The following is a 17168-nucleotide window of genomic DNA, read 5'->3' as shown; positions in this document are numbered from 1 at the left end:
AGACTTCTATGCACTGGTCAAACCCATGGCTACAACTGCACTGGAATTTGGACATGGAAAGGGTGGCCACATTTTACCACTTACTGCTGTAGTATTAGTCATGGTGGTTCATCGATAGCCAGGTTGAGTTCCACCCTCAGCCATGAAAACAGTGACATTTACATTAGACATTCACAACAACAACAAGAGACTAACACAGCACAGCTGCTATAACATTGTGATTTATATTACATAACAGACTGACATTAGTCCCACGCTTGTTTGCACTAGTGATCCCTCCCCTTGCATTGCTATGATCTTCATAAGGCAAGATTAACCATAAAAACTCTGAGTACCAAAACATCAAAATTAAGCGCTGTACTTAAGCCAGTCCACTTAAGCCAATGCATTATTTGCAGTGAACTTTTCAACTATGGGGACAGTGTTGCTGTGCAAAAATAATGTATGTATTGTTTTCTTTATTTTAATCAGTGTCTTAGTTTTTGTGTCTTTACCACAACCCAAAAAAACTAAAAAACTACATCAAACCACCAGGACAAAATTGAGCACAGACCAAGATATTTTTGAATATTTATTCAAAATCAAGACAGTACAAAGACAGTACAAATATGTTACTTTGAAATACCAGGCAAGTGTTATTTATATGTAACATATATAGTTTTTCTAAACTTATTTACAATAGTAAGCTAAGATAGAATCAAGAACATCATATTTCTTGCAGTGATGACACTGTATTTGCCTACATTTGAAGGCATTTAAAAGTAACCTGGAAAGTAGCAGTGCAAAGACCCTACATTTTTGACACTACATTTAAATACCCATATGAATTAAGTGTCCAAGCAGCTTATATAAATAGTAATCTGAGCTTAAAAATTTCAAGCATATGACTGATTTTTATCAACAACATCCTTCAAGAGGAGTTAGACGGTCTAATTTTGACTTTGCTGTATTTACTGCATCATGATACAGCTGCGGTTTTGCCATGTTTACAGTGCTGTACAATTAAAAGAGATCCACATCCACTTATATAAAAGCATTTTTCTACAGTGACTCACTCAACAAAATAAAAGCAAGATGCTCTTACTGTGAAAACCTACAGTGGCACATTTTCATCATACAAAAGAGCAACTTCTCAGCTTTCAATTTCTTGTAATGCTTCTTAATGTTAAAATGATAATCCTCCTCAAGATGGCAGTGTGGTGAATTACCTAGTACTGTACTGCTGACTCAAGCTGTCTCCTGTTTTTATCTAAAGCAGGTCAACTGAGAATACACTGCAGCCCACTTCTATCTTGTCTTAAGACATAATTATGTAAACCACTCTCTTCTTTTGTTTGCTTGTAAATAACATAAAGGTAGGCTCACGTAACCTCATCATCACACAGAACTCGGATGAAGTGAGTTAAGAGCCATCAAAGAAGATATTTGCGCATTAAAGTTAATAATAACCTTGGTTATTCTCGTGTATTTTCTGCTCAAGCTTCATTTTAAGCTCCGACACTAAAGCAGAGCTGATGTTTCCCTCCTTACGGCGGCTGGACTTAGCCTTCTTGGAGCCTTTGGATGCCAGTGCGCCAGATATTGTTGGGACTGCACGCAGCCTTTCATTGGGCCGCACGTTAGAGGGAGGTGGAGGCGGAAGACAGGGAGCAATGGGAGGTGGAGGCTTCAGCCGGGGGCTGCCTGTCTCCTGCTGGAGGCTGCTCTCCGGGTTGGTTATGAGGAACTTTTCTCCAGGGTTGGTGAATTTGATAACAGGTATCTTGAAGGTCCAAGGCTGCTGGTCCCTGGGTCGCCTCTTAATGATGTGGCGTGCTGGCATGATCCTGTTGGACTTTGAGTTGCGCATGTACATAGCCGTAGAGATCAAGACAGTCCCTCCTACCAAAACACTAATGATAAAAGTGACCATGCCTAGAGCTTTTAAAGGATTGTCCCTACTTTTCATTAAAAAGGCTGCCATAGGCCCCTTGAGAGGAGTCTGTAAAAGAGCATAAATAAAACAGTTTGAACCTGAATTCCAAGTATTTGTCAAAAGCATGCAAACATGAAATTGGATGCCAAAGCACTGACAGAGGAGGCCCAAACAACATATCTATGAACACTCTAGCACTTTCACACTCGCACCCAGACATCCATCCTCTGTCCTACAATACAGGAAAGCTAGCAACTACATATGTCTCTAATGTTTAGGAATGCGTCTGGCAGTGCGATGCATTAGGATTTCTCTTTGACTGACGAGGGCTAAACAATAATAATGACCAGTTCATGGGACCAAAAAAGTTTGTGGAAATAAAAATAGTAAATAATAAAAAAGACTTTTCTTTCAATGTACTCCAGTACTCTTTTACAGACCTAACCCAGCCAGTAAACATTATTTTAATGTTCATGAATGAAAATGAAGGACAGGCATTGGTTATTTCTCACTTGACTCTGCGGACCACTTTAATGTAGTTACTCTCAGGGTTGATTCGGGACTTTTTCACTGCGTTACAGTACAGGATGGTGGATATGCAGATTGTTAGTAAAACAAGGGACGTGAGAATGCTCAAAAAAATTCCAAAAACAGTCAGCGGACGCTTGCTGAGGCCCATGAAGTATGAAACAACTCGACCTTTTATCTGAAAAGCACGATACACAACACACAAACAGAACCAAAAACATCATGGAGAGTGAAAGAATGGATTCAGGATGAAAACACAAAAAGTATTAGAAAAATATGGATCAATGCAAATGAGCAAAAACTTCAAAGGATAATGCTAATGTTTATATCAATATTTCAAAGATCAAAATGAGTGTGAATTTTTCCATCAACAAGTAAAATGTGTAGCCATGACCATATATACTCACTGGCCACATCATTAGTCACACCTTGCCAGCACTAGGTTGGCTTTGGCTCTTTTGCCTTCATAATTGTTGTAATAATCCAAAGCATACATTCAAAAAGGTGCTGGAAACATTCCTCAGAGCTAAGTATTGATTTGATAGCGTCACACAGTTACTGCTGATTTGTTGGTGTCAAATCCAAGATGCAAATCTTCTGCTCCACTATATCCCAAAGGTTCTCTATTGAATGACTGTGGAGGTCATGACCAAGAAACCAGTTTGAGATGATTTGGGGTTTGTGACATGGCACATTATCCTGCTGGAAACAGCCATCAGAAGATGGGTACATATTGGCCATAAAGGGATGGACATGCGCAGTAACATTACTCGGATAGGCTGTGGTGTTTAAACAATGCTCACTTGGTACTGAGGGACCCAAAGTATGCCAAAAAATTTCCCCACATGATTACACCACCATCACCACCATCACCACCACCAGCCTGAACTGCTGACAAGGCAGGATGGATTGATGCATTCATGTTGCCCATGCCAAATTCTGACCCACCATCTGGATGCTGCAGCAACAATTGTGACTCATCAGTTTAGGTAACATTTTTGAGTCTCCTCTTGCCTTATTTGGTGAGCCCAAATGATTGGCTGATTAAATATTTGTGTTAACCAGTAAATGAAAAAGTGTAACTAATGAAGTGGCCTTTGACTGTTCAGTGGATCAATCCCAGAATGGTTAAAACTGTTTTTTTGTCCAAATAATTTTTTATGATAAAACTTTGTTCTGAAAGGGAAAGCTACAAATTTAGAGTTAATTGGTTTTAAAACTCTGTAATAATTCATATTTAAAGCCACAAATTAGATTGTATTTAGAACCTGATAGTCCAGTTAGTATTAATGGATTTTTTTTCACTTCTTAGTAGGAAACTTTATTGTTAGTTCTGATCTTTAAATAAACTATAAGAAATTACCAGTGTTATCCTTTAAAGTAGATGAACTTAGTGAAATGTGACTAGCTGAAACAAGGACGCTGATTTAGCAGAAGCATATAGTAGCATGGCAACAGTCCCTATTGACTCATGTTAAAATGCACGTCTACAGCTCAGCTCTGGGACAGGAAGCACTGCAAGCATGCTCCGAGTTGGAACAAGTCTTACCGCCTCTGTGATATCGATGTTGACCACAGCTGTTGTGCTGAAGGACGGAGAGCCTCGGTCCCTGGCTTCGACCACAACAGACCACTTGCAGTCCTTCTGCTTGGTGATGTTCTGTACAATCTCCATAGACTTAATATAAGGCTTCAGCTTGATCTCGCCAGTGTCAGCATTGATGTCAAATGCATTGTCAGGATCTGCGGTCATGATGGAGTATTCAATGACGTTGTTTGGAGACTCCGCATCTTCATCCACGGCCTGTAAATAGCATCATGCATCAATAGCGTTTAGTTAAAATGTAAACGAATAAATCTTTATTCTTAGGCTGTGATGTTTCTGTAAAATGCATTAGATTTGACATATTGCATGCAATATGTCGTTCTTTAACCTAGCTTTGGCACATATATGCATACATTTTAAGATGAGTCAATTTATCATCCGTAGTACTTGGCTATGGAATTGTTGTTTCCCTATTAATAATTTTAATTAGTCACACTGATTACTTTATAAGAAGTGTTTTAAACCAGGTATTAATGCAGAATATCCACTGCAGGCTTCAGATTTTCCTTAGATTTGAAATCAAATTTTATTTAATTTAGTTACACGTTTCTAGTTAATCCACATAACTGAATACATTTTAAACAGCTGTTTTTTGTAGTCTTTATCAGAAAGGCGCAAATAGTGTTTTTTGTATTTATAGCCATGGAATATTAACAAATTTAGAAAGCTCTACACACCAAAATTTTAGTCTTTTGATGCCAAATTATGCAATCATAACTTTTCTAGAACCAAAGTTCAATACATTGAATGTTTAGTGTTATCTAAACTCCCAAAACATTCAGTTTACAACAAAAAAGCTGAAACTTGGTGAAAGTAGAATCACAGATTAAGCTAAAAGAGACGAGATAGATCAATTTCAAAGCAAAATGTACCTCTATTTTGACAGGCGTGCCAATAATCATCGTCTTCTCCACGAGCACTTCATCAAATTCTGGCGCGTGGTCGTTCATGTCAGTGACTGTGACAAAGACTTCAGCCAAGCTGTACTTCCCCTCTGAATCTTCAGCCTTGACATAAAAGTTGTACTTTGACCTGACCTCTGCATCCAGGCTGGTCCAGGGCTGTGTGGTGATGAGGCCTGATGAAGCGTTAATGGAAAACCTGCAGTTCAGATCACACAGTGCATGAGTCACAACCACAGATGTCCATTTAGCTTCATCTCAACTAACCAGGCGTTTCTAATACAGGCATCGTAATTCACAGCTCAAGTGACAGATTTTCATTGCTCCCTGTGAATCTCTACATGACTCACACTTTGCTATAAAAAACAGCTTTACAGCCTTCGTTGGACAGACGTGTTGTACTGTAAGGCTTCAGATGTTAATCCAGTTGATTTAAAAAACGTGTAGGAAAAACAAACTTGTACATTTTTGCTGCTTATGCTTATTTGCTTGGGTGAAAAATCCTGAACCCTGATTTGCAGGGAGAATATGTTTAATGAGTTGCTTCCTTAAAGACAGATCTCCAGCATATGAAATGCATATGTACATCTGTAGAGAAATATTGATTTACACAATAATTGCCAAGTTTTTTTTTTTCAATTTTTTCTTATTGTTATACACTGTTTGTGTTTTCTGCAGATCTGGAACCATAATGCTTCTAACTATTTTGTCATTTCAAACATTGTGAATGTATATTTGAGATTTTCAGACTTTCCAGAGGTTGTTTTAAAGTGATCACTAATCAGGAGAGCTTGACTATACCCTGTAGGGCTTAATTTTTTTTACCACCTGTTATATTTCTCTAACCTAAAAACACATTCATAACAATTTCAGGGATACAATAAGGAATAAATACTTGCTCGTACACACAGCAGGTTTACTCATTTTAAAGCTTGCCAGGAGCTTTCTGAGTGCCTTCTAGTTCAACATTGGGCATGCAGCCATTTTATTCAGCAGACTTTTCTGTCTTGTTTTTCGCTGTGAAATTTCACAAGTTTTCTTGGAACTGATAACTTTCACACAACTAACTCAGGTTGCAGCCTGCAGACAGGCATAAATTCTCACTTTCCCTTCGCTGTATGTTGCCTTGCTTCTCAAAGCTGCCGTTTCTGTGGCTCCAGCTGTCACATTGCATATTAATTGGCTCTGCCTATGTGAGATGGGCCAGGCTCTCTATTTTTAACCTACCAATCCAATTAGGAGATTAGCCAGCATCTTACAGCCATTTTAGAGCGAGCTGTTTGTGCAGCAGAGGGGCCAATCAAACCAGTTTCCTGCTTACCTCTTTCATCAAAGACACAAAGATGACTCAAGACTAGTGTCCTGTTGGCACTAAACACCCTGAGCCTCTGAGCATTTTTGACTCATACTTTCAAAATAACTTTAGGCTGTGAAATGCATTTTGTGGAAATGCCAGAATTAAAGATCTGATCAGAATGAACCTAAATTGGCAGCAATGAAAGGTTTATACTCACAAATCAGATCCTGATCCATAAATCGTATATTTGACTTCACCCCAAGACCCGGAATCTGGATCGTTTGCCTACAGAGAAAAAAAGGAAGGCGATTATACACCTACATACTCCTACATACCACACATACATACTCATGCTTACACAACAAAATATTTAAAAATTACACTTTAAAAAATTTTAATTACTTATTTGGAAAATTACATCATAATAGTGTATAGATATGTAACTTAAATAAATATGATTACTTTAAGGTGACTGAAAACAATTTATTGTGTCATTTATTTTTACTAAAACCCCCTGTGGACAACTATATAGAGTCTTAAGCTCATATACAGTGTGTTGCGAGGGGATGTTCAGCAAGCATCGGTCAACATGATTAACCTTGAAGCAAAATTAAGCTTTTTACTTCTCACTGCTTAACTTGGACACATTGCCTGGTTGCAGGGTTTCTACAGTATGATGACAAGCAAGGGACAAATGTGCCAATATTTTTTTTAATAATCTCCCTCGATGAGGAGTAACATAGGACATATGCCAGATTGTGACATGGAGATAACAAATTTCATAACCAGGAGTAGCAAACTGAAGCAAGAGAGCGCTAAGCCTGTTTTTGTCTGGCACCAATCTGCTTTTATCTAATGAACTGTGCTGAGCAATATGCATTTAACAGAGGAAAGATGGATTATATAATCACTTTGATCAGGTTAAAGCTGAGTTTAACTGTGATTGACTCACTGTTACAGATGAAACACTGGAGCCTCCAGGAGAGTTCTCAGGGACCCTGGCGATGTAATACTCAGATGTGAATTTAGGGATGTTGTCATTTGTGTCCAGCAGGTTAATCACTATGTCCGCTGTTGCGCTGAACCGTTCAGGAGTGTCAATCTCCACTGCCAGGAGCTGCAGGAAGACACACTCAGAGTGATTAAATTAGTGCTGAAAGCTTTAGTCAACTCATAATCAATGAGTTCATGGATAGACAGATATCTAAAGCCACACTGGCTACTCTGTGAAACTGTAAACCAAGCAAAGAAAATATTTTCAGATTTGATTTATGATTTTTAAAATTAATGACACTGCAGTCAGTGAAATAAATCAGAGACTTGCTAGGGCGCTCATGTTGTTATTGCTTATCTACAGTCATATTGATAGATGGATTTCTAGCCTGGGTCCTTTACAAGCACAAATGATTGGAGTAAATTATCTTTTTAGCTGTTTACAAAAGGTGAGCTATGTATTTATGTTGCAACATTCACAAAGTATTAGTATACAGGCAAAGCTTAAGTTAATGAAAATGCAGTTAATTCATGGGCTAAAGCCGTTAATCAAATAATACAGCAGGTCTTCATCATATTTCCTAGTAACCAAAAGAGATTACCCACCCAGTAAAATAACTAACAGGATTATTTCTTCGACACTTGTTAATAATAACGTATTGTAATGTTGTAATATTGCTCATACGGCGCCTCACCTTAAAAGAGAGAGTTGGCCCCTTTTCATAGTCGATGCCGGATGTGTCTTCCACAATGATGGTCACCTGTGCTTCATTCAGGACTGTCTGGGGAACCACACGAAGCACTCGGCTCGGCCCAACTAGCCTCAGTTTAAATTTGGCATTTGCTCCCTAAAAATGTCAGCACAATACAGAAATCCATTACATAAACTCACTGGTTCGTTTAGAACGCTTTTCTACTCTACCTAAGCACTAAAAGCGCTTTATACAACATGTCTTATTCACCCATTCACACAAACACTTTTTTATGCTTAAGTGCTTTCTGACATACATTCATACACACTCACACGCCATTAGATGCAACTTGGGGTTCGCAGTTAGCCCAAGGATTTCGCATGCAGACTGGAGCAACCACCAACTTATTATTAACATTATTACATAACTTGTGCTACCTCCTGAGCTGTTGCCACCACATAAATAAGAGTATAAGAGTGTCATGTAATGCTACATGAGCTATTATAAACAGGTAGAGGAGACTAACCATGGTGGCATAGTGAGTGACATTTTTACTTTCAATACTTTTGCTGGATATTTGCAACTTTGGGGCGGCATTATTGCACAACACGTTTGTTTTCACATATTTAGTTAACTTTGTACGTAATTTCTTTAAATGGATCTGTCAACTGGCTAATATTCTTTAAATTTTAATATTATTGCACCACCTTTGATCACAGTTATTGATTAGTAATAGCACACTGCTGCATGTCCAAGGAATGAATCAAAGATGAGTTAGATATTTGCAATTTGGGAATTCATGTACCTGATCAGAGTCGTTGACTGTGATCTTGAAGCCACGGAGGATCTCCCCTGCAGGTGGATGCTCATACATGGTGACTTCAAATTTGTTCTGTGGCCCATTTTCTCCATAAAAGGTTGGGGGATGGTTGTTGAGATCAACCACACGGACAGTCACTGTGGTAACATCATAGTCCTGGAGCTCATTGTTTGGGCCTATCTCAGATGCCTTCAGTTTAAAAAATACACAAGTAAATAAAATTATAGTCAATGAGAGTAAGAAGCACCGGTGAAAAAAGGTTTTCATGGGACTCTATGCAGTCCTGTTAAAAACTATTACAGAAGCAGAAGAAGAAGCAGCAAGATGATTCTAATCAAATGCATTTATTTAACCGATCATCAGCGAGACCACCTCTGTACGATAACAAGTTTTGGAATTTTGCTGGTCTGGAGCATTCAGGTGTATGTTAACACAATGTAGCAACTTTCCTAGGAGTGGACATCCCAGAAAATACGCCCCCAAGGCTGGGCAAAACCTGACAAACACGTTTTAGAAGGTTTGCCAGAGGAAAGTCTCTTCTGTCTAAAAAGAATATAGCAGAACACCTTAGGTTCGCAAAGTTGTGTCTGAAGAAACTCCAAGACTTCTGGAACAATGTCCCTTGGCTAGACAAGATCAAAGTGAATGTTTGGCCTTAATCCACAGCACTAAATCTGGTGAAAATCAAACACAGCATATCATCACAAACACCTCATACTGTGAAACACGGTGGTGGAGGGGTCATGATTTGGACTTGTTTTGCAGCCACAGGACTGGGACACCTTGCAATTATTGAGTCAACCATGAACTCCTTTCTATACTTTCTAGAGTCAAATGTGAGCCCAGCTGCCTGACAGACAAAGCTTGGCCAAACTTGGGTCATGGACCACGATGATGATTCTAAGCACAGCAATAAATCTACAACAGAATGGCTGAAAAGGTAAAGAATCAAGGTGCTGTAATGGCCCACTCAAAGGCCAGACCTAAAACTGATTAAGATACTTTGATTGGCACTTAAGAGAGCTGTGCATAAACAAATACCTGCAAACCTCAATGAACTGAAGCAATATTGTAAAGAGTGGACCAAACTTCATCCACAACCATGTGAGAGACTAATAAAGTCGTACAAAGAAAAAAATCTATCCGTTCAACTTATGGCTGCTGAAGGTGGTTTCAAAAGCTACTGCGGTGAAAAGTTTCTTTTAAACATGAAGATAAGTAGAAAATAACTTGTTACCTTGACTTTGATTTCATACAGCTCATTTTTCAGCAAAGATGGAAAAGTTGTCAGGGTGATGCAACCACTTGTGCTATTTATGTCGAACACACCATCACTACCTGAAAGGTGTTGATAGAAGTTTTGTTTGAAATCTGATCATAATCTAAAAGAAGACACAGTAACACACCTTTGCCTTACGAACAAGCAACTAAATCTTGCACTTTTCTCTTTTTGCTATTGTTCTTACCATTAATAATGGAATAATGTATCGGGTTAGGATTGCCTTGGTCACCATCTTTAGCGTACACTGTGTATATTTCAGAGCCCTAGAAGTAAAAAAGTACATCAACATAATGGAGACAAAAGCAATAACTGAAATCAAATTTAATTCAGTGAATGCGACAAGAACTTACAGGAACAGAGACCTCATAGATGTATCCAAAATATGGTGTTCCTACAAAGTATGGAGGCATGTCTTGGGAATCAATAACATTAATTGTTACTGTGGCTGTGGAAGTCAACACCTGATGCTTCCCCTTGTACTTTCCACCTCCATCCTGTGACAACAACAAGGTAAAAGCAGAGTTACCACATGGCATAATGTGGCATTTATATTTAATCAAAGACATGGTTAAGTTTATTTTACATTTGGCCATGTTGGGATTATGGGATCTCTGCTACATGTTATCTGTCACAACAGCTTGAAGCCAGCTCACAAAAAACACTAAAAATTTAGTTTAACCAAAAATATACATTTTTTTAGTATTCTAACCTAATAAATGCAATGTTACTTGCACTTTAAAGAGATGTCTTGCTTGAAAAAGTTAAGAGTTTGTTTTTTCTTAACTTGCTAAAAATCACAAAGTGCAGAAAGAACATGCATAAGATTTTAGATACATGTTCATGGTTTAGTATAATTTTAGAAGCAATTATTGTCTGATTTGCCACTTTAGTTCAGTGCATTGAGCAGGTGACCACGTGCCATACAGCTGAGATCTGCTGGCCCGGGTTCGAGTCCAACCCACGGTCCTTTGCTGCATGTCTTCCCCTCTTTCTCTGCCTCTGTTCTCCTGTCCTATCTTCACTGTGTCTATCGACTAAAGTTGAAAAAGGCAAAAAAAAACCTAGGAAAAACTTGCACCTTAATAAAAATCAAAAGTTAGGCAATGAAATTCATTTTTAATTGGGAACACTATAATATAATATTTTTTATACATCATAGCTTTACCTTTTTAATAACTGGATTATCTACTAAATGTTACACAGCCAGGTATTTAAGTAGCCAGAGCCGAGGCTACAAAAAATAAACTAGCTTTCACCACCAACTATTATTCACAGTGATAAATTATACTTATTTTTGGGAGCAGGACTTTCAGTGCGTCAGCAGACCAGCAACTTAAAATCTCACCAATTCCCAACAGACTTTTTTTAGCTCCCTGTTCCCCTTTTTCACTCTTTGCTTTTCTCTCACCCAAATCAGTGAAGGTAAAACAACTTTTACTCTGAATCTAGTTCTGCAGCAGTTTTTTTTTCATATTAAAAGGAAGTTTTCCTCTCAGTCACTGCAATGGGTTGCTCATAGAACATAATTATGTCATGTGTTTATTTAGTATAATGTTGTTTTTGTTGTTTTGTTGTTGTTTTGTTGTTGTTGTTTTTTTACAATATGCAGGATTTGGTTCTATATGAACAAATTGTATCAGAAGGAATGTTATTGATAAACTCCAATAACTAATTTTTAGATTTTATGTAATTTTCTACTTAGAATTAAATAATTTTAAACTGCAATTTCATTTATCTTTTTTAAACCCCATGATTGATGCAATTGCATGTCAAAAATACATGACTTTAAAGTTGAAAATCCTTTACATTTGAGGACAGAAATACCTGCAAACTAAGCTACTTACTGTGTTTACATGTATTAAGACCATTTGATTAAGCAAATAAAGGCACAACCCAAATGTAAAAGTGTCACAGTGACCTCTCACCTTTGCAACTACTGTCACAAAATGCGTTGGTGTGGTCTCAAAGTCCAAAGTCTCACCAGGTTTAACTCTGAGGATCCCACTGTGTCCATCAATGGTGAACTTGGTGAATGGGGAGGTCTGGTAATATAACAGTCACAGTTAATAAAGATAGTAGGAGTGCTTTATTTCGACTTAAATTTAGCAAACCAATAAAGCTAATTCTGATATGGTACCAATCAATTTTAGCCTGGCTCATTTTAACCTTGGCATTTCAGGGTAGCTTTGTCTCACAATTGACACATGGAGACTAACAACCACTGTGCTGTCAGCTGTTGGCCCAGACCAAACCTAAGCCCCTATTAAGCTTTCAATGCCATGCTCAAATGTAATTGAAATTTAATCCACTAAAGTAACACGATTTCCAGACTGCTCTATGGTATGAGATTAATCTTTCCCTGCATCACTGTCCCATCACTCATATGCCCTTTTCCTCCCTCCATCACGCGCAATGCTCGTGATGTCAGGTCGACCTCTGGTTATCCCTGAGTGTTAGGGTCATACAACGCTAGTTAAAAGTGTTGCTATTTGCTTATTTTGCATTGCAGTCTTGGTAATAAAAAATGTAATTGATTTTTAAATGGATTGCAAAGCAGAAATTGAATCAAACCATAGAAGAGCTTAAAAAAAACCTAGAACAAACAGAAAAATTAAGATATGAAAAAAATGAAATGCTAAAATTATGAAAAAAACCCAACTTGTTAACAGTTTTAAATACATTTTGGGCTCTAAGAGGATAAAGGTGTTGGCAGACTTCAGGGAGTATTCCAGGATGTGAGAGTTAAGAGAGCTGAAGATGTAAAGAGGTGTAAAGCTATAAAGAGCCCTCTCTGTGATTAGTACTCTCTTACAATCAACTCAGTATTCATCTGGACGCCATGTGCAACGCGGCTAAAAAAAGCTTTAACTTTAGCCTAGGTTACACTGGGTCACTTTTCAGCGCACGTGCTGCCGTAGAAGCCTAGCTGCTATATTTTGGAGAGTGCTTTTTTCTGACTGATGGCTCAGTAAACATAGATGCAGTAGCCAGAATTAATCAAGTATGATATTTGGATCTTTGTGCATTATATAGTTTCTAATTTGTGATATGTGGCTGGCATTTTTCACCTGAGTTTAAACAAAACTTCTTAAAATTCACAACAGCTTCTTTAACGTGCCTGAATTTTACTGGTGACTTTGTGCATCTTTACTTCAATTCAACTTCAAAAATATTTGCAATTTGGGAGTTACTACTCAAGTTGTTTTGAAGTTGCCATGATAACAAAAGCACATTACAGTGAGGCTGTGAAGTTACCTGTAGATAATAGGAAACACTTCCTCCTGAGCCCATATCTTTATCCACTGCTTGGACTCTGTAGATGCTACTTCCTGGAGCAGTGTCCTGGGAAAGGAGCAAAAAGTTCAATAATTTTCAAACATTATTGAATTTTGATTATTTAATTAGTTTGACACTTTTATTACATTCAGGAAAAAACACTCTAGAATGCATGCATGTAACTGTATAGTTATTTTATATAATATACCTCTGGAATATCAATAATAAAAGGCAAATTTAGAAATTCAGGTGGCTCGTCATTGGTATCCGTGACAAAGACTCTCACTGTCTCAACAACCTGAAACACATGTGAAAAGCAATTACAAATTTCCAAAACAGCTGCTTTTGCTACAGCTTATAAAAAAAATGACATTGTTTGCAGAGAAATAATCTAAATAGCGATCAGAGAAAATGTCATGATGCACAGTTAAATAGATTTTACAGGCTGTCATGGCACTTTTTTGAAGTACTATTTAATCCTAATATTTATGATAGAGTTTCCAGTTAAATTGCAGTATTAAAATGTGACTGTAAACTGAATTGCACTGTAGCTTATAGAGCTTACTTTATTACGGCCATCCGTTATGCTCACGTGCACTGAGATTTCATCTTGTTTCTATGAAAAATAAAGATGTCACATCACTTTGAGCCAAAGTGGGGTTTTTTTTTTTTGTGTGTTTCCAAACCAGGAGTCTTTATTAAAATGCTTACCTCTCTGTCGAGCTCCTGAATTAGAGTCACATTTCCTGACTTTGGGTCCACTCTAAAATATTCTGTAGAGCCCTTTTCAAAAGCAAGACCATATCGTACTGGATCTTCCTCCGGATCTGTGCCATTCAAGACATATATCTGTGTTCCTATGAGAAAAGAACACATACAGGGACAAAACCTTTGAAATGGGGCAGAAACGTGACATGTCTATATGCAGCACTAGTGTAAAAGGCACGTTTGACAGGTTAGGTCAGATGAGCCTCTACCCATAATGTTTTCTTCCCGTAAGACTGTGATGTACGTCACAATCCAAAAGATCTTATAGCGATTAGCTGGAGCCTTAGCACCATGTGAGATCATTTCATACAACACTTAGGCACTTAAAACACACATCTCAAACTACACTAAATGTAAAAACATGCTCAAATTATACCAAACTTAATTATAACAATAATAATTTTTAAAAAAATGTAATTTTACGGGAGCCTTACCAACGGGTGTATCCTCAGAGATGCTGAACAAGGCCATATTTCCATTTGTACTGCTGGGACCATTATCGTAAAAATATGGAGCATAGTCTGATTGCCCTTTGTGATAAAAAAAAAATGAGAAAGAAAAAGACGATTCACATTATTTGAGCAGAAGAGAGATATAAAAGAAAAACAATGACCTAATCTAAAAGGAAGCTGCTCCACACACTGTATAAACCCCACAAATGTCTCTCACCACATCAAATTATTTTTCTCCTTAATTATTATTTTACAGTGAGAAGAGTTGCACTCACTTGCTAAAAAGGGCAGGAATTGAAAGCAGGGGAGAGAAAAGAGTTAAATTAGAAATAATAAGGCTGTAGTATTAAGACCCAGACAAAAACAGCATTGCATGTTGAAATTTATGAAGTACAAGCAACATGAAAGTCCACACTAAGACAGACATGCCCTCTCTGTGTTAGAGGATTAACCAGATAAGTGCGAGGCAAGAAGTCTTAACCACACACAACAAAGACAGTAAAAGAAAAGCAGAGCCTTACCCGAGGTGAAGTGAAGCATAAGGAGAAACAGTAAAGCATGCGTTTTCTTTTCTTTCTTCATCCTGGTGGGGAGGTAAGGCTTGGCTGGCTCATGTGGAAGGCTTGGTGGAGGGAAAGCGAGCAGTGAGTGCCGTGCCCTTCTTGAAGCGTCTCAGCAGGCTCAGAAGTAGGAAGAGGCTGGGACAGCGTCTCAGGCACTAATCCAGTGACGCATCCCTTCTCTCTGCACACATCTTCTACCACATTGCTCTCACTCCAAATTCTCCTGGATCATTGAGAGACGAGAGTTCAAGTTTCACACAATATGGTGTGATCATCGCACCTCGCCACACATTTGACAGGCGCACACATGAGGCACAGAATCCATGTTTAGTCTGGAAACATTGATAGGAAATGTTTGCAGCTCAGATTTTTGTTTGGTTGTTATTATCAGCGGTTTGTTTTGTCATGTTTTTTTGTGCTGAGACGGGCCACCTGGCAGGTCACTAGGTTTCCTGGGGAAAGTAGACTGCAAGATCTAAAGAAAGCTTATTGGCTGTAAGTGCATGAGTGCAGCTAAGGCTAGTGTTGGTAAATGAGCAGGCAAGGTTGGCAACAGCGGGCAGTTTAGGCCACCTTGGCTATATGTGACTAATGGGCTTGTTAAAACCCTATAAATAAAAAGGAGAGAAGCCAATCACACCATGTGGGCGAACAAAAAAAAAAAACAAGAACAAATAAAAAATAAAATAAATAATACAAAATTAAAACTGTAATATGTCCTTCCGGTATGAATTACCAGCAGATAAATCAGGCGAAAGACAAAGCATAATGCTCGATTAAGAAGAGCTGATTTTATGAAAGAAAAAAAAATTGACACTCTGAAGAGCAGAGTGGAAAAATCAAGTATGACGTTTTGAGCTTGCAACCTTGACAACAGTTAAAGAGAGAGTTTTGCACCATTTCATGTCATGTGACTGCACGTTTGCCTGTCATTTGAGCTACCGTGTTAACTGTATTCCAAGGTGTAGAGTGTGCACTTCCTGTATTCACAGGTCTAAAAATAGTCCCTGGGTGAACATTTTCATTTAAGGCAGAAAAATGTTAGCGCACAAGCATAGAAACTCAGCATTATTAATTAGATCTCCTACATTCACAATAATAGATGTACAGTAGCATTATATAATTTTTTTATTATATTTTTCTATTTTAACATTTTGATTAAAGAGCTTGAGGTGGATTAACCAGTAGAAAAACATAAAAAATTATTCTGATAAGTACCACTGTCAAATACCAAAATAATATAATATGAAAGAAAAGATCAATATGCATATGCCCTATACTGCATTATATTACTGGATCATTATTATTTATAATGAATTAGTTTGTCATTCTAATGTAGCTGAGTATGATTTTATTTACTCATTTTGTGCATAGCTTATAATAATACTAATAATACAGCATAGAGGTCTTTTATTAAATAAATGGTAGAATAATTAGTAAATAAAGCTTTAAAATAAATTTGATGGAGTTAAAAATGTGAATCAAACATTCAAACAACTAACATTAAATAAAAGCACTTAAAAATGTCAGTAACTTCGGTAACTTCTATTAAAGCTGTAACTTCTGTTAAGTAAGTTATCCATCTTATTCGGTGGTGCTGAGTATTGAACAATTCACAGTAGTCTTGTCCAGTGGCTTTTGCAGAGGAGATAAATGGGGAGGGGCTATACCACCCCATGCCCCACCCCTGGACATAGCCCCTGCTTAGAGAGCAATAGACCTAACAGATGCCATCCTTAGAGTCATGCTGCTTGCTTGAACAATCATGTTTTTTAAAAACAAAACACTGACAACAGAATAAAAATAGCACTGATGATGCATCAGTTTCTACCGTGTCACGGGTTGAAGTGACAAAACGTCCAGCACAGATTACTGTCATCTGAACTTTTAATCACAAACTGCTTCATGCCTATTTTATGCAGCAACAGCCTTGGAACTCTACCAAATATTGGTCATCAATCTGAAAATGACTGGCAGTCACATATCCCCTTTAATGGCAGGTTTCTGCAAACTGGAGCTTTGTGCAGGCTCATCCATTATTGCCCTCTTTATCCCTCCCATCTGTGGGATTTTT

The 17168-nt window shown here is 37.8% G+C and overlaps 1 protein-coding gene across 3 annotated transcripts; it reads right to left on the bottom strand.

Annotated features, from left to right (window-relative positions):
* Nucleotides 1–558: 558 nt before the first annotated feature.
* LOC102300884 (cadherin-related family member 1) lies at nucleotides 559–15696 on the bottom strand. Of its 3 annotated transcripts, none has more exons than XM_005919551.3 (18): nucleotides 15053–15692; nucleotides 14807–14809; nucleotides 14514–14609; nucleotides 14023–14168; nucleotides 13877–13927; nucleotides 13520–13609; nucleotides 13291–13377; nucleotides 11961–12077; nucleotides 10386–10529; nucleotides 10220–10298; nucleotides 9991–10091; nucleotides 8739–8942; nucleotides 7937–8089; nucleotides 7201–7365; nucleotides 6466–6533; nucleotides 4922–5150; nucleotides 3993–4247; nucleotides 559–1981 (listed from the first exon to the last, which is right to left on the bottom strand). In XM_005919551.3, the coding sequence occupies exons 1-18, from the start codon at nucleotides 15111–15113 to the stop codon at nucleotides 1439–1441; spliced, it is 2592 nt and encodes an 863-aa protein (XP_005919613.1). In that variant the 5' UTR covers nucleotides 15114–15692; the 3' UTR covers nucleotides 559–1438. The 3 variants fall into 3 exon arrangements, with proteins under 3 accessions (XP_005919613.1, XP_042075674.1, XP_005919614.1); XM_005919552.3 differs by having other exon boundaries at nucleotides 1850–2621; nucleotides 15053–15696; XM_042219740.1 differs by lacking the exon at nucleotides 14807–14809 and having other exon boundaries at nucleotides 15053–15693.
* Between the last annotated feature and the right edge of the window lie 1472 nt (nucleotides 15697–17168).

The sequence above is a fragment of the Haplochromis burtoni genome, unplaced genomic scaffold (assembly GCF_018398535.1).
Source record: "Haplochromis burtoni strain Fernald_Lab_line unplaced genomic scaffold, NCSU_Asbu1 Contig_37, whole genome shotgun sequence".
Lineage (NCBI taxonomy): Eukaryota > Metazoa > Chordata > Actinopteri > Cichliformes > Cichlidae > Haplochromis > Haplochromis burtoni.
Note: the sequence above shows the minus strand (reverse complement) of the source record. Positions and strands in the feature narration are given on the sequence as shown.

Bases quoted from the DNA above. Each gene is read 5' to 3' on its own strand.
- LOC102300884 (XM_005919551.3), bottom strand. From the start codon at position 15,113: ATGAAGAAAGAAAAGAAAACGCATGCTTTACTGTTTCTCCTTATGCTT. The intron at 14,169-14,513 runs GTAAGGCTCCCG...CTTTTCTCATAG, and splicing joins CTCTGAGGATACACCCGTTG to GAACACAGATATATGTCTTG. The intron at 5,151-6,465 runs GTGAGTATAAAC...TCTGAACTGCAG, and splicing joins TATGGATCAGGATCTGATTT to GTTTTCCATTAACGCTTCAT.